Source organism: Aspergillus karnatakaensis (genome assembly GCF_047715665.1).
Source record: "Aspergillus karnatakaensis strain CBS 102800 unplaced genomic scaffold BJY04scaffold_1, whole genome shotgun sequence".
Taxonomy (NCBI): domain Eukaryota; kingdom Fungi; phylum Ascomycota; class Eurotiomycetes; order Eurotiales; family Aspergillaceae; genus Aspergillus; species Aspergillus karnatakaensis.
The window spans coordinates 1,180,271-1,198,892 of NW_027395713.1; the positions used below are offsets into that span (position 1 = coordinate 1,180,271).

The 18,622-nt window shown below is 52.9% G+C and overlaps 7 protein-coding genes across 7 annotated transcripts; 4 read left to right on the forward strand and 3 right to left on the reverse strand.

The window, feature by feature from the left end:
- Positions 1 to 223: 223 nt before the first annotated feature.
- On the reverse strand, positions 224 to 1,955 carry BJY04DRAFT_5797 (uncharacterized protein). The gene is made up of 2 exons (XM_073720675.1): positions 1,649 to 1,955; positions 224 to 1,575 (listed from the first exon to the last, which is right to left on the reverse strand). Exons 1-2 carry the CDS (start codon positions 1,838 to 1,840, stop codon positions 397 to 399), a joined length of 1,371 nt encoding a protein of 456 aa, XP_073577497.1. The 5' UTR covers positions 1,841 to 1,955; the 3' UTR covers positions 224 to 396.
- A 694-nt stretch (positions 1,956 to 2,649) lies between these two features.
- Positions 2,650 to 6,058, forward strand: BJY04DRAFT_176399 (MCM DNA helicase complex subunit MCM6). The gene is made up of 3 exons (XM_073709475.1): positions 2,650 to 4,419; positions 4,466 to 4,601; positions 4,649 to 6,058. Exons 1-3 carry the CDS (start codon positions 2,774 to 2,776, stop codon positions 5,747 to 5,749), a joined length of 2,883 nt encoding a protein of 960 aa, XP_073577498.1. The 5' UTR covers positions 2,650 to 2,773; the 3' UTR covers positions 5,750 to 6,058.
- Positions 6,059 to 6,473: 415 nt separating this feature from the next.
- On the reverse strand, positions 6,474 to 10,225 carry BJY04DRAFT_176401 (putative DUF221 domain protein). Its single transcript, XM_073709476.1, has 5 exons — positions 9,613 to 10,225; positions 9,094 to 9,559; positions 8,098 to 9,036; positions 7,650 to 8,048; positions 6,474 to 7,603 (listed from the first exon to the last, which is right to left on the reverse strand). The coding sequence occupies exons 1-5, from the start codon at positions 9,616 to 9,618 to the stop codon at positions 6,753 to 6,755; spliced, it is 2,661 nt and encodes an 886-aa protein (XP_073577499.1). The 5' UTR covers positions 9,619 to 10,225; the 3' UTR covers positions 6,474 to 6,752.
- A 946-nt stretch (positions 10,226 to 11,171) lies between these two features.
- BJY04DRAFT_5845 (uncharacterized protein) lies at positions 11,172 to 11,871 on the forward strand. The gene has a single exon (XM_073720686.1). The coding sequence runs from the start codon at positions 11,266 to 11,268 to the stop codon at positions 11,743 to 11,745; it is 480 nt and encodes a 159-aa protein (XP_073577500.1). The 5' UTR covers positions 11,172 to 11,265; the 3' UTR covers positions 11,746 to 11,871.
- Positions 11,872 to 12,071: 200 nt separating this feature from the next.
- BJY04DRAFT_176404 (dipeptidase) lies at positions 12,072 to 13,719 on the forward strand. The gene is made up of 3 exons (XM_073709477.1): positions 12,072 to 12,397; positions 12,450 to 12,609; positions 12,684 to 13,719. Exons 1-3 carry the CDS (start codon positions 12,205 to 12,207, stop codon positions 13,552 to 13,554), a joined length of 1,224 nt encoding a protein of 407 aa, XP_073577501.1. The 5' UTR covers positions 12,072 to 12,204; the 3' UTR covers positions 13,555 to 13,719.
- A 103-nt stretch (positions 13,720 to 13,822) lies between these two features.
- On the reverse strand, positions 13,823 to 15,842 carry BJY04DRAFT_212716 (uncharacterized protein; the record flags this gene model as incomplete). The annotated part of the gene is made up of 3 exons (XM_073714668.1): positions 13,823 to 14,501; positions 14,547 to 15,208; positions 15,339 to 15,842. 3 exons carry the CDS (start codon positions 15,840 to 15,842, stop codon positions 13,823 to 13,825), a joined length of 1,845 nt encoding a protein of 614 aa, XP_073577502.1.
- Positions 15,843 to 16,250: 408 nt separating this feature from the next.
- BJY04DRAFT_212717 (flavin-containing monooxygenase) lies at positions 16,251 to 18,478 on the forward strand (the record flags this gene model as incomplete). Its single annotated transcript, XM_073714669.1, has 9 exons — positions 16,251 to 16,404; positions 16,451 to 16,858; positions 16,922 to 16,986; positions 17,191 to 17,407; positions 17,476 to 17,522; positions 17,607 to 17,744; positions 17,819 to 18,021; positions 18,070 to 18,217; positions 18,263 to 18,478. 9 exons carry the CDS (start codon positions 16,251 to 16,253, stop codon positions 18,476 to 18,478), a joined length of 1,596 nt encoding a protein of 531 aa, XP_073577503.1.
- Positions 18,479 to 18,622: the final 144 nt, after the last annotated feature.

Sequence of the window (18,622 nt, forward strand, 5' to 3'; positions counted from 1 at the left end):
TGTCGGCGGACAAGCGGTTCTTAGCTTCGGTGAGAGTGTCAGAGTGGCTGGTACGCGGAGAGCCTGCTGCAAATAGAGTTCCCCGGAAGCCACCATCGACAATGCAACCACGCCAGGATTCAATTGCGCGGCTTGAGGGACGTCTTCCGGCAGGGATAACCCTGCCCCGGCGATATCTCACGCCGCCGTGCAGATAGTCTGGCTGTCTGACTTTTCTGGGGCCATTGAGTGGAGGTAACAGCGGCTCGGAGATCGCCGAGTAACGGCCGAGATCCTTCAACTACGCCGAAGAACATACTACCAATCAGGATTATGGTGGATCGTGGCAAAGGTGTGCGCGTATCCGGCGTTGCATTATATACATCATACAAGGGTACATTAGTTCCTATCCTTCTGTCAGACTTCCTCCACCCGGGAGCCACTAGACAAGGCCAACTCTTTTTCGAAGGCGTCAACGCCACGGAGCGGCTTGGCTAGCATCAGATAGCTAAACAGCGTCTCGTTGTACTGAAACTGCAGGTTCGGCGGGAGGTGTTTGTGGATCTTGAGGAGTTCGCAGGTCGACCATGCCCGTTCGGGATCCCGCAGGTCCATGTCGCATTTCTCTTCAAGAAGATGCCATATGAAACTTTCGCACGCGGGAAACCTGTCTAACTGATGTTTCTTCACGAGGTTCTGGAGATAAATGAGAAACCGAACGGTTTTGCTGGGGGAGTCTTGATAGTCCCATAGGGCGGCGGTGATGTAGATGAGGGCGGCGGTGCGGGTAATTTCTTGAGTAGGGACGTTGCGGACGACATAGATGCGGGAGTCTTCTGGGACACGGGAAGGGCGGGGTCCACTGGAGAGGAGGGAGAAAAGGGGGCTTTCCATCTGGAAAGCTGTGCGACGTTCAGGTGAGGTGGCGAGGTATTGCTCGGTGTTGTGTGAGACCATCAAGCCTTCTGCCGCGCGGAGAAAGGTCACCAGCCAGTGGTGGCCGTCCTCCCAACTGGCTGGATTTGGAACCGGGAGCGGCATCATCACGTAACGAATGTAGTGTAAGAATATCTCGGCCTGCCCACTTGAGCGAGGACCAGTGCGGAGGATCTGAATGGCGCGGTCTTCGTAGATTCTGGCCTTCTCTTTGCTGCCGAATCGGTCTTCTTGGAGCGCCAGGCCTGCAAGGGCCATTGCTAAGCTGTCGCTGTCTATCTTCAGGCGTCCGTTCGTTGCGTCCTCGATTCCTTTGGTGACATTGGATAAATGGTAGTCGACTTCTGTGGAGTCCTGCTGTGGGTAAAGCTGAGCCTTCCATCGGGCGCAGTATGAGAGTATGACCGCTTCAAAGGCCAAAGGATGGGCCATGGCCGTTTTGAAGGCGCAATCCTTGATGTAGTTGTTCTGACCGGACCAGTATGTCAACTTGTTCGTCCAGTAGTCTGCGAGCTCCATGTCAGCGGTGCGGGTGACGGGTAAACTGTCGAAGGGGTCTTTTCGTGATGCACCGAGTAGGGTAAGAGGCGAGGGCGTATGAGGAGGGCTTTCTGGGACGACAGGTTTTAGTCCTGAAACTTTGGTTTCCCTGCTATCTGGCTGCATTCGAGTATTAGCGCATGCGACAATCACAATCATGGTCGGAATGTATGGGCGGTTATGTTTGACCTACAGAGCTCAAGATGGGCGTCCCCCCAAGACTTGGAGAAGATAGAGGCCGGCTGTCTGCCCGCTCTGGTGATTCCCCCTCCTTGTGCTCCCACGGTGTGTATGGAAACACCAACCCATTGCCCTTTCGCTCGCTGCCATTGCGGGAATGTGGATGCCGTTGCTGTCGTCGCTTCTCTTGGACATGGTGTCGCATTACATGAGCGCGCTTCTCGCGGGAGGAGGAATTGGAGTCGACAAAGTAAAAGGTCTGGCTCTTGGCCGTCTTCACCGGTTTCGCCGGCTCATCGCTGGAGATCCGCTTTTGTCGCTTCAGCTTGAGGTTCTGGAGGTCTTCGCTAGCGCTCCCTGACGAGATATCATGTTAGGAGATCAGAATGGACGGGGAGAACGAAAGCAGCAGGATGCTCGGTGACCAACGCCGTAGATGAGATTCAATGGGAGGAGCACGTGGTGGTTGAGAGACGGCCTCGAGTTGAACGGGATCCGCCGACAGACACCTGTTCGACATGCTGGGGTTGGAGACAAAGGTCAAAGGACCAAAGTCATGTCGCTCAATGGGGAGAATGGTCGAGGAGGAGAATCCAGGGCAGGCAGGCTTCGCTTATCTGTCGGGACTCTGCTGCAACTCTGCATTCCAGCAACGCCCTGGTCGGTGGTCCCTCCGCTCAGGGACGTCGACAGTAGCGCTGGGTTGGCGGGTGGGGGTCGCAAAAGAGACACCTCAGACGCCCTCCATCGCAAACAATCATTTGTCCGTTTAATTGGTGCTTTTGTTCGCGCTTTTGGAGTGGAAATCCGACCATCTCCGCTCAGACCTGCTCTCTACTCTCGATTGGGTCTAGCGTACTTCGAGGCACAGGGTCCGTGCACATGACCGCTTACATAACTTGACCAGAAAAACCACTTTACGCGTCGGAAGGGATCAACCGTCACTCCGACGCGTTTCGTGTCAGGGACGCGTCTCTACGAAGAATTCACGATCCCATTATTGACGGTCCCTTGTGAGTACACCGTACGATTCAACAACACCACCTCCCCTGTTTCTACCAATCTACAACTACATAACACGCACTCTCCGCAACGCAGACGAAATCACCCAACTACTACACACGGCCCCCGGCCCACCATGTCCTCCCTATTCGATGCCGTGCTCCAGTCCGAGCTGGGCTCAACCGCCGGCTCTCGAGACGACCGAGGCCTCCTTTCAGACAACCTCCCCAGTTCACGGCCTCAGCCAATGTCCGAGAGCAATGCGCCTATGAGCGATGCCAATGCCTTCCCTGATGATCAAGTTGCCGAGACCAATGGATCAACAACAACCCGCCTGCGGAATCCCTACGTCGCAGGTGCCCCGCCGGTGGTTGACCTGGCTGGAGAAAAGGTACAACAAGCATTCGAGGAACTGCTTGAGAGCTTCCAAGAAGAGCTTGCTCCGACACCGCACCCACCGCCATCTTCAGCCGCCATGAGCGACAAATACTACGTTGCTCAGATCCATGGAATGGCCAAATGGGAATTGTCCACCCTCTACGTTGACTTTACACACCTTACCTCGCTGGACAACCCAATTCTAGCAGATGCAATTGCAAACCAATACTTCCGTTTCCAGCCATTCCTCATCAAAGCCCTCCACAACCTCATTAACAAATACGAACCCGAATACTTCATCTCCCACCGCCAGGCCACCAGCAGCGTGTCTTCGCAAGCCGGCACCTCCATGATGGCCGGTCACTCGAGCGTGTCCGACGACCCTAAGCTGGCAAAGACAATCCGTGAGAAGACGCGGCACCAGCAGACGGATAAGCTGTTTTCATTGGCTTTCTACAACCTACCCCTCGTCTCACGGCTACGACAGCTGCGGACCTCGCAGATTGGAAAGCTCCTCTCCGTATCTGGCACAGTCACTCGCACATCCGAAATCCGACCAGAATTGTCTCTCGGGACATTCATCTGTGAGGGCTGCAGAACGGTGATCCCGAATGTTGAGCAGACTTTCCGCTATACAGAACCCACGGTGTGTCCGAACAGCACCTGCGGAAACCGCTTCGGATGGCGCCTAGATATCGGAAAGAGTACATTCGTGGATTGGCAGAAGGTGAAGTTGCAAGAATCCTCACATGAAATCCCAACGGGTAGCATGCCCCGCACAATGGATATCATTCTACGTGGTGAGATGGTCGACCGCGTCAAGGCCGGTGAGCGGTCTATTTTCACTGGCACTCTTATTGTCATTCCTGATGTCAGCCAACTCGGCCTTCCTGGTGTTCGTCCTGAGGCCATCCGCGACAACAGCGCCTTCCGCAGCACCGATGTTGGAGGTGGTGGTGTTGGTGGTCTCAAATCGCTTGGTGTGAGAGATCTAACCTACCGTTTGGCTTTCCTCGCCTGCATGGTCACTCCCGACACAACCACCCCTGGTCAACAATCAAGCCAGCAGCTCAGCGGCCAGTCGAACAGAATCCTCGGCTCGCTGAACCAGAACCCGGACCCTGACACCGATGATGACAAGGCTCAAGAGGCATTCCTTCAGAGCTTGAGTCCGTCAGAAGTTCAGGACCTAAAGAGCATGGTCCATTCAGAATACATCTACTCGCGCTTGGTGGAGTCAATTGCGCCCATGATCTACGGGCACCGACAGATCAAGAAGGGTCTACTGTTGCAGTTGGTTGGAGGTGTGGCTAAGACGACGGCGCAGGAGAGCTTACAGCTTCGTGGTGACATCAACATCTGTATTGTCGGTGATCCATCAACCAGCAAGAGTCAATTCCTCAAGTAGGTCTCTAACCAAGGATTGTGCACTCCGATGCTAACAACTTAGATACATCTGTTCCCTGCACCCTCGAGCCGTCTACACCAGCGGTAAAGCCTCTTCCGCCGCCGGTTTGACCGCATCAGTCGTCAAAGACGCCGAAACAGGAGAATTCACCATCGAAGCCGGTGCTCTCATGCTAGCTGTATGTTCCTTCCCTATACTATCTGGCTCCAATGCTAATAAACTCAGAACGGCGGCGGAATTTGCGCCATCGACGAGTTCGATAAAATGGATATCAGCGACCAAGTCGCAATTCACGAAGCCATGGAACAACAAACCATTTCAATCGCCAAAGCCGGCATTCACACGACCCTCAACGCCCGCGCCTCGATCCTCGCCGCCGCAAACCCCATCGGCGGCCGCTACGACCCCAAAACCACCCTCCGCGCGAACCTGAACTTCAGCGCGCCCATTATGTCCCGATTCGATCTCTTCTTCGTCATCCGCGACGAGCCGAACGAGGAAGTCGACCGCAACCTTGCAGACCATATTGTCAACGTCCACATGAACCGCGATGAAGCCGTCGAGCCAGAATTCAGCACCGAGCAGCTCCAACGGTATATCCGGTTTGCAAGAACATTCCGGCCCGTTTTCCGTGACGAAGCCAAAGCCCTCCTCGTCGAGAAATACAAGGAGCTCCGAGCGAACGATGCACAGGGCGGCATGGGTCGCTCCTCATACCGCATCACAGTCCGTCAACTCGAATCACTTATCCGTCTCTCCGAGGCGATCGCAAAGGTCAACTGCGTCGAGGAAGTCGTCCCCAAGTTCGTCCGCGAAGCATACGACCTCCTCCGCCAGAGCATCGTCACTGTTGAAAAGGACGACGTCGAAGTCGACGACGATGAAGCTGCCGGCGAGGCTGCCGACGAAAACGACCACGAAATGGCAGACCGTGACCGTGACGGCGATAGCCCCATGCGCGAGGAGCCACCTCAAGCCCAACAACAAGAACGCGCCAAGACAAAGATCACCTACGACAAGTACATGAAGATCCTGAACCTTGTTGTCCGCCGGATCCGGGAAGACGAGAACCAGGCCGGTGAGGGTGTCGAGCAGGAAGACCTTCTGGTCTGGTACCTCGAGCAGATCGAAGCAGAGCTGAACAACGAGGAAGACCTCCAGCGTGAACGTGGATTGGCTGTTAAGGTCCTGAAACGAATGGTCAAGGATAACATCCTCATGCCCATTCATGGGGATGGCCTTCTCGAAGAGGGCGCGGATGGTGATGCCGCTCCTCAGCGGACAGTCTATGTGATCCATCCTAACTGTGCGATTGATGAGGAGTAATTCTGAGTGGTCTTGTGTTGTGATTGTGCATTATGTATGTATTATGCATGCAATGAGTACGGGGGCATGTCTCCGGTTGCAGTTGCGCATTGAAGTCGGCGTACATAGGATAGGTCTTGCGGGGTGCAGGCGGTTGGTTACGAGTGATGATATTCCTTCTTTTCTTCCAGATAGAATTAGTAATATACGCAGAATATTTCGGCTGGGTCATGTACCGTGTGCATTCATGTCGAGTCGAGTCATGTCACAATAGATAGATCATATCATATGCATCCGGAATCCTTCTCCGTCAATCCACTTCGCTATACCGTACGATAATGGAACGACTTCGCATCAAGCAGACCGCTATAATACCTATCTCATCCTGACTCGACCCTCGGTGCCCCAGAAAATCTGCAATAGTGTAGCCATAGGTGCAGCAGATCCAATGCAACCCCTCGCTCCGCCCCACCTTTCCTCCCGTCACCCGTCTCGCCAACCTCGAAGAGGGCCTTCCTTCCTCCCTTCTACGTTTAACAGTACTCACAGCGGCGCAACCTGCTGCTATACCGCACAGTAGCCATTCAGTACCCTTCAAGCATGGAAGGGGCTGAGCTAGACAACTAAGGGCCCAGAACGGTCGTCCCTTTTTAAAGCGTTTGCGACTTTGGGCATTGTAACGAGCCAAGTGCGATGGGTTGGTCTGTTCTTTACGGTAGACCTTTAAGGGTTCGCAAGAGAAATGCACAAATAGATCAATCATCGTATTATTATATTAAAGATTTCCAACCAGATATACATATTAACAATAAATGCTTATAGTAATATCGTACCTCCTCCACAAACAACCCCGGGATAGATGAGTGCATATGCGTTCATCAACCATAACAGACACCTGGGTATCAAGCAACATTATCGAAAAAGAAAAAAGGTGTGAAAAGAGAAAATAGGCTGTGCGTAAGATACATCCACATTACGGTATCGCGTTGTCTGAACCCGGAACATCCGGATCTTATAGTCAGATCTAGTAGTAGATCTTCTCCTCGAAGATGGGAGGAACACCCTTGTCGACATCCCAATGGATGTGGTTCTTCTCATCGAGCCAGGCGTCCTCGTCGGTAATAGGGATGACGCGGCCGGTGTGCCTGACTTCTTGGGTACTGATACCCATTTCGTCACGGGGGATCCAGAGAAGCGGTGGCTGGGAGCTAATAGCCGGGTGATAGTAGGCATTCTCCTCGACTTCGGTCGGGTAAGCAGTAGCCTCAGTACCGTTGGAGACGAGCTTGCGAAGCTGGTGATACCCGGCATACTTATCCGGTCGGAGGTACTTGGCGATGAAGCTGACCTTGGGCTCAGGCGCTGATGTCTGAGTGAGACCCTTCTCGGCAGAGTCGATGTTCTGCACCGGGTGGTCATGGCTGTTGCCGTTCTCGCCGTTGAGCGCAGCACTGGTGGTGGCGATGCCATCGTGTTCGCCGTTGGTTGCACTTAAGGAAGTAGCCTCGCGGGAGAGAAGTGCTTCCTCTTCGGCCTCGAGGTTCTTGGGAAGGTAGTTGATCAGTGGGTCGAGGGCTTGATTGAGCGAGAAGTGGTAGATGATCATGGTGATGAGGAGAATGATCATGAGGATGAGAGGTCCAAGAGCGATGGTCTTGGCGCCTGTTCCAATGGCAAACAGACCAATCAAGCAGACAACTAGAAGGTAGCAGCCGACGGTGATGTGCTGCAGGGCCCGGGCAAAGTTCTTGCCTTGAGTGTCAATGTTCGCATTAGACACATACAGCAAGTTGTAGCGGTAGGCGAAGTAGAAGAGGTACAGGCCAATGGTCGCAAAGCCGAGCACAAGGGGCGCAATGCACGAATAGGTGATCGCTGAGAGAGTTAGTCAAGGCTCACTAATGGATATCAAGATACACACCAATAACGACAAGAAGAGTGAACACAGGATATACGGTACCCCAGCCCAAACCGGCGAGGTTAGACCAACGGTTGTACATCTTTCGAGGCGTGTTGTCCAAGATGCGGCCGAGAATCTTCCCAAGGATCAATCCAGTAATCTGCAAAAGCGCACCAGAGCTGAACGACAATCCTTGAAGAACAATGTAGGAAATGTAAAAGTTCGAAGCAGTAGGAATCTTGTTAGCCAGAAGAGATGCGGCAGATGTAGGTTCGTTAATGATCTTGGTCACGACACTAGAGGCCGACGAAGCAAGCGTGACGACTAGGAAGACCTGGACCACTTGGAAGAGGAAGTAAAAGTTCTGGGTTGTCAGCTCCACCTCTGCTAGACTGGGCGCACCGCCAATCTTCGCCATCACTGATAGTTTGTTAGCTATTGCTCAATATATGGAGCAGGGGCGGCTTACATCGAAGAATAATAGGAAGTAAAGCCATGAGAACAGCCATCAAGATTGTAGGAAGAAGACCAGTGACAGCACCCTTGATCCAATCAGGGATGTCGTTGATGAACGAAAGGAATTTAACTCTGTCGGTCAGACTGTCAATGTTGGAGAGAGAACCGACGAAGGCAGTAGGGATGGCCCAGAAAATGACGAGTGCACCAACGAAAGCAACAGAGGCCGCGTAGCGAACAATACGCTCCCACCACTTGATGCGCAAGTTGGACCAGATGATCTGAGTGGGTTCCAGACCAATGTACCGCGGTGCCATGTGCAGAGGAAGGTTGTGGGCCACAGACTGGAAGGCAGCCTGCGCGTCGGCCTGGTGGTAGAATTCGACAAAGACCGATGAAACCAGGTTTACTTCGCCAGCCCTGTGCTGTCCTTGAAGTTGCTCGATTTCGGGTGTCAGGCGCTCAATTTCTGATCTAGCCCAATTGATGGTGTCGACCTTCTTTCCGATAATGGGCTTGAGACGGTGAGCCGGGCGATCCTTAGGCTTCACCCAGCGAGCTGCAACGGAGCCAGATTCCCCATCGTCCTCACCAGTGGTTTCGGTCGCGGTGTCGCCCTCGGCGCTGCCACCTTTCTTTAGCGCCTTCAGTCGAGCAGCATTGGCCAGTCGGATAAGCTTGGTTTCAGCCGCCTCGAGCTTGAACGCGGCCTTGTCGCGGTCGTCGACTTTATCCGCCAACTCGGCAGTGTCGGTGGTGAGCCATACATTCTTCACTTTGTTTGCACCAAACATGAACCGAATCTTCTCGCGACTCTGATACTCTTCCGGGACTGCGGTGAAGAGAACAGTGCGAGAGGACAGACGGCTTGCGTACGAGCGAGACAGGGAATAGGCCTGGCGCAGGTTGATGTAGAAAAGACTTTCGCGGGTAACAGTGAAGAAAACAAAGCCTACAACATGTTAATGTTTGCGCAATGATTTGTAGGCCATAAGATAACAAGACATACCAACAAAAACCCATGCGACGAGGGCATGCGCGAAGAAGCGTGCATACTTGTCTTCGTTGACATTGGAGAAACTGAGGATATCCAATTGCTCCATGCCATTGCCGCCAGTTGCGTTGATCGGGAACAGAATAGGAAAGGTGATCAGGGCGCCGACGAAACAGATCACGGTGACCATTTTTAGAAAGCGCAGGAGTAGGTAGGCGTCCATAGAGTGGTGTTGCAAAACATATTCGTCCGGCAGCTTGTACATGTCCCGAATCCAACCCGTGAGCCCTGTCGACGAAGGCGGCGTCCGTTCCTTGTCGCGCAAGAATCCGAGATATGTTCGGGGCATATACATACGGCGCTCGCTTCGTCGCAAGATCACAAAGATCAAGACCATGACAACCGCAACGACCAACGAGGGGACGAGGACGGTGACGAGACTGGAGGCGGAGTTGGAGGCATCTTGAGGGTTATCGGCGTCCTGTCTTGTCAGTTCTGCAATTGCGACCGGATAAATAAATCAGTACTACTTACAGCCATGGTAACGCTCGAGTTCTCTCTGTTTTGGGTGGAGAAAAGCTTGAAGCGATTCAGGGGTCCAAGCCGTAACAGATGGCTCGTCCCAGTGATGGAATGTCAACAAAGCAGTCGACTGAGACGGGGGCGATGGGGTTTTAAGACGAAAAATTAGGCGAGCCTCAAGAACGGAAAAGGAACGAAGAGCAGGAGGGAAAATAGAAAAAGAAGCGAGAGGTGTGAGAGGGGCAGGGCGCCTGTGGTGGCTCTGCTGTTGTGTGGTTGTCCACGTCGACCTTGAGCCTTGAGGGAGGGAAAAACAAATCAACAGATGGAAAAAGGAAACCTTAAGCTGGCGGCAGGCATGCCAATTGGGACAACGAGGGTGGTTAAAAGAGTGGAAAGGAGCGTTTGGCTCGCAGGGAAGGAGAACAGTGTGAGTGATGACGATGAGAATCCCAGCTTCTGAAGATTTGCTAGGTAGTCGATCGCCGATTTCGTCTGCGTTTCAGCCCCCAGGAGTAGGAGAGCTCTGGAGAGACTGGAGCTCTCGCGATACAACTCTCTTGCGTCACGACTATGTCTACGTTCCTGACTGCGTACCGTCGAGGTACAGGCACATCACATCTACATGCCTGCATCTCCTGTGCAATAATAATCTCTGTCGACTGTCGACATCGTGCGACCTTCACGTTCAGCTCAAAAATCAGATCTTGAGGGTTCCAATAGATCGTCTCTTAGCGCCAGTCTACGCGTGTTTATTCGAGTTAGCGCAGTGCTAAAGGCCGTACTATCGTGCTATTTGCACCCATGTGGCAAATTTTCACCTTGACGTCTGATCTCATTGCGCAGATGTCGCACATCCCAGCCGCTGCCTTTTCATCTCAAGGAGAATGACCTGATAGTCAAGCAATAACCACATTACTACACAATTACTTCAACAAAGATCAAGGTGTTGAAAACAGTGGGGAACTGCGACCGCAGTGACGTTTCAAAGGGGACGTTCATGTAACTCAATCACATGACTCGTGCCAGCAACCCTCAGCCAGCCATCAGGAGAAAAGAGACAAAGCCATGTCCTATCGCTCGCTGTTCGACAGTCCGGCCGAAACAGGGCATTCCCTGTGCGAGAGATGTTACTAACTTACTACCCCTCTCGATGCATCGTGGATGACGATGATGTATCCATGATCGACTAGGACATAAGACCTCCAACTATCGACAGGGAGCAAACAAGCTTACTGATGAACTCAAAAGGCCCAGGTTCCGGACTTGGAGTAGCCCAGAATACGAATGCTGATCACGATCAGTCGTACCATGAATGCCCAGACTCGCTAGTCGCTACGGAGCATTTCGGTGCCGTCACTCATTTCCATGCAAGCTGGGTCTTGAATCGAGATTAACATCTTTCGCCACCTACTCTGGGTCCTTCTCCAGCATCATACTAGGCTCCAGGATAAACAGAAGACGACAAGCCCTATGACATGGATTCTGTGCGAGCGCGAAGCTCAGCTCGCCCCAGATTTCCTCGTTCATGCGCCACATCTCGCGAGCGGAGCATATCGGTTCTGTGGCGATGCTGAATGTGGCTGGTGTGCCTGTCGCCTACCTCCGACTGGAGCTCAAAGTGCCATTGTTCTCTCGAATTTATGGCAGATGACTTGCTGAAAGATGCCTTTCGGTGTCCCCGGGTTATTAGACCTGTATGACAGGAGTCCGTCAGAGTCGAGGCTAAGTCCAAATCATGCTAAATGCTGCTGCAGACGCATTGGCTTGCTTGGACCATCACCTGGTAGAATGCATGAGCTGTTAATCCAAGAGAGCTTGAAATCAATATTACCTCTAACGGAGATTATGCTCAGAAATGACACGATGTACTCCGTAGATTGCGAAGCAATTGACACTGGAGGCGCTTTCTGCAGCTTCAAGAGGCCTCCAAGGTTGAGGTCGGAATGGCAGTTGCAGATTGAATTTATCAAAACAGGTCTGCAACGGCCGTGTATACGGAAAATATATTTGAGAACGGTTTATACAGTGGGTTCAAACAGCTACGAGGTGAAGATATTCCAAGGTGGAGGGGTCATTCATGTACCCAAATCCCGATTCTATATTTTGGCGTATACTCTCAAGTTGCTTGTGATAGCTAACTAGTGCATTCAGCACCCATGGCTGCCAAACAAGGACAAGACACGGAATGCACCATATTTGAAATCAGAGTATTCCCAGGCGTAGTTTGGACAACTGTTGGCCAGCTAAAGCATCAGATCTTGTACAACCACCTTGGTGGTCGACGTGCATTGAGCGCGGGTCGGATGTGCCTTCGGAGAAACACAGGAAAGATGGATAATGCCATCTTCTGTGCAATTCGCCAGAACCAGTTGTTAGCCAGGGTTGAACAAGTTCATGCAGTATTCAATGAGTAGTCGTACACAGACCAGGACTGATGGAGAAGAACTGAGTGTAGCACTCCGACCGGCTTCCCCGCATCGGACGATACCGTCTGCGACCCGCCGAGCTTTGACATCAACGGTCAACCGACCTGCATCAAACCTCTGTCTGCGACGGGCACTGTCCTCTCCTCCAGTGTTAGCTTCTAAGCTCTCCCCGACCATGGAGAAAATTACTGCTGAGCTTCCCCAGCACAATCTCGAGTCTCCTGCAGCTGCTCAGCCATCCCTGTGGAGAAAACGCGCGCTTGGTCTCGCCGTTTCCAGCCTTCTCGTCCTGTACATTTTCTCCCATTACACGCCATGTCGCACCCACGACCCAGTTGAGGAGGTATTGCGGCTGCAGCCTTTGACAGGTGATTTTGGTTGCCGTCTCTCAACCGAAGATAATGACTGATAGACGATCAGACGGACACAATGACTTCCCCTTCTTCATCCTCGAGAACTACCACAACCATATCTACCAGAGCAATTTCTCCGATCAGATCGAGCTCCCCGACCAAGTCGACTTTCCCCGTCTAGCTGAAGGCCGGGTCCGAGGGCAATTCTGGAGCGTCTATATCGCCTGGTACGTCCCCATTTCTCCTTCACCGCACATTCTCCCAATAGCTAGCAGACCGATACTGACGGCAAACACCCCAGCAACGAATCCTCCCCGGAACCAGACTACGAATACGTCCACGACACCCTACAACAAATCGACCTCGTCCACCGCCTCGCAGACCTCTTCCCCTCCCGCCTCTCCCTTGTCCCCGACACCGCCGCCTTCCGGCAAACATTCGAGACCTCCTCCTCCCAAATCGCCAGCTTCATCGGCGTCGAAGGCCTACACCAGATCGGCTCCTCGGCAGCAACCCTCCGCCTCTACCACTCCCTCGGCGTCCGCTACACAACCCTCACACACATCTGCCACAATGAATACGCAGACAGCGCATCCCCCGCAAAACCTCGGCACAACGGCCTCTCCACCGCCGGCCGCGCGATGGTCCTCGAAATGAACCGCCTCGGCATGGCCGTCGACCTAGCGCACGTTAGCGCAAAGACCATGCACGACGCCCTAGACACCACCAAGGCCCCCGTGATCTTCTCGCATTCGTCGGTCTACGCCCTCTGCCCGAATGCACGAAATGTCCCCGATGATGTCCTCCGTCGGCTTGCCAAGAACGGCGGCGTCATCATGATTACGTTCTTCCCGCACTATACCCGCTGCGAGGACCCGGCGGGTGCGATGCTGTCCGATGTCGCGGACCATATCCAGTATGTGGGCGAGTTGATCGGGTATCAGTATGTTGGGCTGGGGTCGGACTTTGATGGCATGGGGAGCTGGAAGATCAAAGGATTGGAGGATGTGAGCAAGTATCCGAATCTGATTGCCGAGTTGTTGGCGAGGGATATCAGCGTGAGGGATGTGGCGGGGGTTATTGGAGGGAACGTGTTGAGGGTTATGGCAGAGATCGAGCAGGTCTCGAGGGAGATGATTGCGGAGGGGATCACACCGTTGGAGGATGAGTAGGTGATGGATAGAATGGTGCATTCGTATTCGGCATTCTGCATTCTGTGTTTCTCGTTGAGGGTTACTGCTCTCTTTTCTTGACGGGGTTTCCAAGGTACACTATCATTAGACTACAGTAGAGCTTGTAGCAACGATTTCATAATTATGACTTTTGTTCATTCGCTCAATACGCTCATCGCAAAGTAAGGCCGTTATCATCATTTCCTTTCCTATCACCATCTTCTGCGCACCCCATCTTCCCACCTCCAAATCACACAATAACATCTTTCTACATCCTTACACCCTTCAAAAACCCCCAAGCCATTTCAAGCAACCCCCACGAAACTCCCGCGTCCAGCACCAACCGCCCCAACAATTCATAAAGATTCAAGAGCGGATGAAACCCAAACGCGATCTTCAGGGCAAGGAGATGTTTCGCTAGACCCGTGTAGTAGACCTTCTGTTCTGGGGATGAGAGGGTAGAGGCGAATGTGTCGAGGAAATACTCTCCTCCCTGCTCTTTCATACCTTCACGTGTAGAGTCCTGGTCTGGTTGTGACTGTGGGCGGAGGTAAGTCGTTAAGGAATTCAAGAGACTGGAATGAGTTTTTGGTCTAGGAGTAGATAGATGAGTGCTCTCTCCCTCTTTAACCAGCGGAAAGAAGACCTCCGGGTGTGAGATTAGGAGGCTGCGTGAGGAGGGGTCTGAGGGGAGTTGTGTGGGGCGAGACTCAGTTGTGAATGCTGTGGAAGCATCTTTATGTAAGGGGAAGGAGGTGTAGAATTGCGGGGAGAGGACCTGGAGGGTTAAACTTTGCGGCTTTCCATCCGTGTATGGTACTGATGAGGAGGTGAATGTATCTGGCTTGAGGTAGTGTGATTTCGAGGGGAGATAAGTTAGTGATATTGGCGAGGGTGAAGACTCAACGATGTGCTTGAGGTATCCGCGGAAGGTAGGCTCGAGGGATCTATCTTTTGTTAGGTTTTTACACTACACTAGGGCAGGGACACACCTCTCGATATCAGTCTCATCCCGAGGGAAATTGTTCGGGCGAACTTCGGGCATGGAGAAGAAGCTGATTGCACCCTTGGAGTGGATACGCAGGGCAGCACCGATGATCAGAAGTTCGGTGACCACCAGCACACCCGTCCAATAAGGTAAGAAGCGAAGGAGACTCCATGAGGATGCCGTAAGTGGGTACAGAGGTTCATGCTCCTCCGGAGAAAAGACACGACCGATTAGTCGTGGTTTACCCGAAGGCGAGAGTAGGGTTATGGTGATTTGCAGTGGCGTGTCAAGAGCTAGCGGGTCGGAGAAACGCAGGGCGATGGAGCCCTCAACTTTCTCGAATGGCGAGATAAACATGTCCTTGTCCCATGTGCCGCGGTAGGTGATGTGGCGGGGGTTAGAATGGAAGAACTGGCATGATGGCTGTCCAGTCGGGATTTCTGTGGGAGTAGAGGGGATGCGCGATGGATGCAGCGGCGCTTCACCAGTCAAACGACTGAAGGCAAGCTTGCGCTGGCCCCAGTAATTGTTCACCTCCATGATCATCGCCGTGAGTTCGCGTTCGGCGGAATACAGATACCAGAAGCAGACGAGGTTCCTCTGGTAGCCGAGAAACTGGGGCATGGTGACGAGATAGGCGTAAGGCCATTCGTCGGGATTCTCGCCCTAGACAGCAGTCAGCATGAACCCACATGAACGCAAGAGTCTAGATTAGGGCAGGCGAAGTTGGAGACTCGGGCAGAGAGTGGGGAGCGGGTGGGAACAGGACGATGAGACACGGGGCGCTTGGACCGACCTGTGACACGAGGAAAGTGTGCAGCTTTCCCTGAAGCCCGATAGTGTCATTTCCCTTGTGCAGGTGGTGGTGCGCATGCACGGTAAACCAGCTCTTGAGATTGGGGGAGAGATACTGCATGAGCCCGGCTGTTTGGATCCGGCTACTGCTGCTGCTGCTGTTTTCGGGCTCGTCGAGTGACAGTAGACTGCCAATGCAGCCGTGAAGTCCGACGGGTGTGCCCACCATAAAGTGAGGAACCGTGTAATTGTATTGTCCGGTGCCGAGTCGAGTATGCGACACTAGGGTGGGAAGGAGTTGAGGCTGGCCAAGATAGACATTTTTTGTTTGCTTGTCGGATACGCGCTGGAGTTGACGAGGCGAGACCGAGATGTATAGCAGCCACAAGGGCATGATCAGCAAGAGCAAGAGGGCAATTGCAGAGGCCCCAGGGAGGAGGCCGTAGACCCGGATGAGTGCTTGGGCGCAGCCCATGGCGAGGATCATTGCGAGGTGCTGCTGCATGGTTCTTTTGTCAAGGAAAAGAACTCAATTGCAGCAAGGCAAAGCGAAGAGAGTCTTTAAGAGTATAGAGCAAGGTGGAGAAGATAGAGTGAGCTGATGGGTGCAGGAGAGAGAGAGAGAGAGAGAGAGAGAGAGAGAGAGAGAGAGAGAAAGGTTACACTGACAATGGTGATAACGGGTCATATTATGCTTCTATTTCCACCTACCTATCATTTGGCATTGTTATTCCCACTCTGCTGGGTCAACAGTAGTTTATTATTATAATTGTTCAGAGTTTGGTGTTACTGCATCTACTATAGTTAGCATACTAGTCCGCTCCTCCTTATAAAATCTATACATGGACTTAATCCACTCTTCATCTTCTACTTCTTTTCTCTCACGTCGCCTCACTTGTTTGGTATCGCCAAAATGTCAAAGAGCAAGTACAGCCAGGTGGTTATCATTGGAGCTGGCTTCTCTGGCCTCACCATGGCCTGTCAGTTGCAGGACAAACTCAAGGAGTTTGACTATACCATCTATGAACGGTCGAGTGAGATTGGAGGAACCTGGTCTGCAAACAAATGTAAGCAAGACTGCTGCTGCATCTGCTGCATGGCTAACTCGTACAGACCCTGGTTGTGCCGTCGACATCCCCGCCGCTCTGTATAGTCTTTCGTTTGCCCCCCATCCTGGATTCTCAAAGCTCTGCCCAAGTCAAGCAGAGGTACTGGATTATTTTCACGAGGTCGCCCGGCGGTATCGAGTGCATTCGCACGTTGTGTGCGAGACCGAATGGGAGGGGGCGCACTGGCAGGAATCCACCCAGACTTGGACCGTTCGGCTGCGGGATTTAGTCAGTGGCTCCGTCTTCAACCATCACTGCAAGATCCTGATCTCGGCCGTTGGCGCCCTGGTTAATCCCAATTCCTTCGATCTGCCTGGTGTGGATTCCTTCCGGGGCCAGATCGTCCACACTGCCCGTTGGCGAGATGACCTGTCTCTGAGGGGAAAGGACGTGGTGGTGGTTGGGAATGGAGGTGATTATTTTCCCACATTTGTGTGTCTATGCTTTGAGAGTCCACTAACTGAATGCTGAATAGCATCGGCTGCACAATTAATCCCCGCTGTCATCCATGAAACCAAGTCGATCACCCAGTTCATCCGAGTAAGTTGCCAATTCCGCCGGCTTCCTGTGGGCTCCGCTTGCACTCGTCTCCTCCACTAAGGGCCGTTGGAAATCCGGGAGGATGGACACTGCAGAACAAAAAGAGGGGAAAATAATGACAGGAATACAAGGCCATTGTTTGCTGTTTCGTGTGGACAAAGCCCTAAACCTTCCTTGGACCAAGGCTAACAGTATGATGCGCAGACTCCACAGTACTACCTCCCCAATGACAACGTCGACATCGGCGCCCTTTGGCGAGCGGCCTTTCGCTGGATCCCAGGATTCCTGCTGCTCTTCCGCTTTGTTCTCTTCGTTTACTTGGAAACGGCGATGACGATGATTGGGCTCGGCGAGCAGGGGTCTCGCGCGCGGGTCGTGGCAGCCAACAAGAGCAAAGGCTACATGACGGGATCGGCACCAGGTTGGATTCCCCATTACCGTCTCAAGTCCAAGTCCACATGCAGGATGTTTGCTAACTTGGCGAGCTAGAGAAGTACTGGCATCTCCTGCTGCCGGAATACGAAATTGGCTGCAAAGTACGCCGTCTCTTCAATCTTGGCCCTCCTCCCGCTGCATCATGCTGGATCGTTTCCCACTAACATTTCCTTCTCCGCGAAAAGCGCAGGGTATTCGACAAGGCAAAATACATCCCGTGTCTCCAGAATGACAGGATGCATCTCACGAATGACCCCATTGTCGGCATTGGAGAAAACAGCGTCATGACTCGGTCTGGCCAGAGCTACCCAGCGGATACCATTGTTAGTATAAATCCTTCTTCTCTGTTCTTCTTCCCGCCCCCCACTTAGCGATTGCCCGGATTGACCTTCTGCAGGTATTGGCAACGGGCTTCTCGCTGACCCATTGGAATGTCGAAGTGCGCGGACGTGCTGGCCGTAGCCGAGAGGACCACTGGAAGGAGTTTGGCTTCATTGAGGCCTACAAGTCCATTGCCATGAATGGCTTCCCAAACTTCTTCTACATCCTGGGCCCGAACTGTGGACGTGCGCACACGTCAACCCTGTTCGCCATTGAGAAGTAGGCTCCTCTCGTCCAATGAATGCATCGTGTCTCACCCTGAACTAGCTATACACACTTGATTCTCCGGGTTATCCGCCCCATCCTGGAGGGACGCACCTCGTCTGTGGAGGTCAAGCGGGACAGCGAGCAGCGCTACAACGAGCAGCTGCACTCTGCAATCGACAAGACCGTCTTCACCGATTCTTGTGGCTCGGTAAGTCCTGTTGCAATTTTTGTCGATGTCGGCTAACGCGTGTAGTACTTCAATGACCGCCAGACCGGGCGCAACTGGTTCATCTACCCTTGGAGTTCGTACCAGATGTGGTACTCGACTCACTGGGCGGGCCTCGACGACTGGTCCTACGAGATTGCATCTCGAAATGACAGTCGTTTGCGACCGGAAAAGTCGCTGCTAGACCTGTGCAAATGCCGCATGGACTCGTCGGTGCGCCAGGGCCTGTACCACGACTATTAATGGCTCTATTTCTTTTTTTCTTGCTCGCATATTGCGTCACCTGCATTGCCAAATCCCTGCACTGTGATTAGATTGTTATCCTTGAGCGATTTTGTGTCCCACGTTGATTCCGGCTTCTTTCGCTGAAGATACTCCCCGCATGCC

Bases quoted from the DNA above. Each gene is read 5' to 3' on its own strand.
- BJY04DRAFT_176404 (XM_073709477.1), top strand. From the start codon at position 12,205: ATGGAGAAAATTACTGCTGAGCTTCCCCAGCACAATCTCGAGTCTCCT. The intron at 12,398-12,449 runs GTGATTTTGGTT...ATAGACGATCAG, and splicing joins GCGGCTGCAGCCTTTGACAG to ACGGACACAATGACTTCCCC. The intron at 12,610-12,683 runs GTACGTCCCCAT...CAAACACCCCAG, and splicing joins TGGAGCGTCTATATCGCCTG to CAACGAATCCTCCCCGGAAC.
- BJY04DRAFT_5845 (XM_073720686.1), top strand. From the start codon at position 11,266: ATGCCTTTCGGTGTCCCCGGGTTATTAGACCTGTATGACAGGAGTCCG.
- BJY04DRAFT_176401 (XM_073709476.1), bottom strand. The intron at 9,037-9,093 runs GTATGTCTTGTT...AACATGTTGTAG, and splicing joins CGTCGCATGGGTTTTTGTTG to GCTTTGTTTTCTTCACTGTT. The intron at 8,049-8,097 runs GTAAGCCGCCCC...ACAAACTATCAG, and splicing joins ACTTCCTATTATTCTTCGAT to TGATGGCGAAGATTGGCGGT.
- BJY04DRAFT_5797 (XM_073720675.1), bottom strand. From the start codon at position 1,840: ATGCGACACCATGTCCAAGAGAAGCGACGACAGCAACGGCATCCACAT. The intron at 1,576-1,648 runs GTAGGTCAAACA...ACTCGAATGCAG, and splicing joins GGACGCCCATCTTGAGCTCT to CCAGATAGCAGGGAAACCAA.
- BJY04DRAFT_176399 (XM_073709475.1), top strand. From the start codon at position 2,774: ATGTCCTCCCTATTCGATGCCGTGCTCCAGTCCGAGCTGGGCTCAACC. The intron at 4,420-4,465 runs GTAGGTCTCTAA...CTAACAACTTAG, and splicing joins AGCAAGAGTCAATTCCTCAA to ATACATCTGTTCCCTGCACC. The intron at 4,602-4,648 runs GTATGTTCCTTC...TAATAAACTCAG, and splicing joins CCGGTGCTCTCATGCTAGCT to AACGGCGGCGGAATTTGCGC.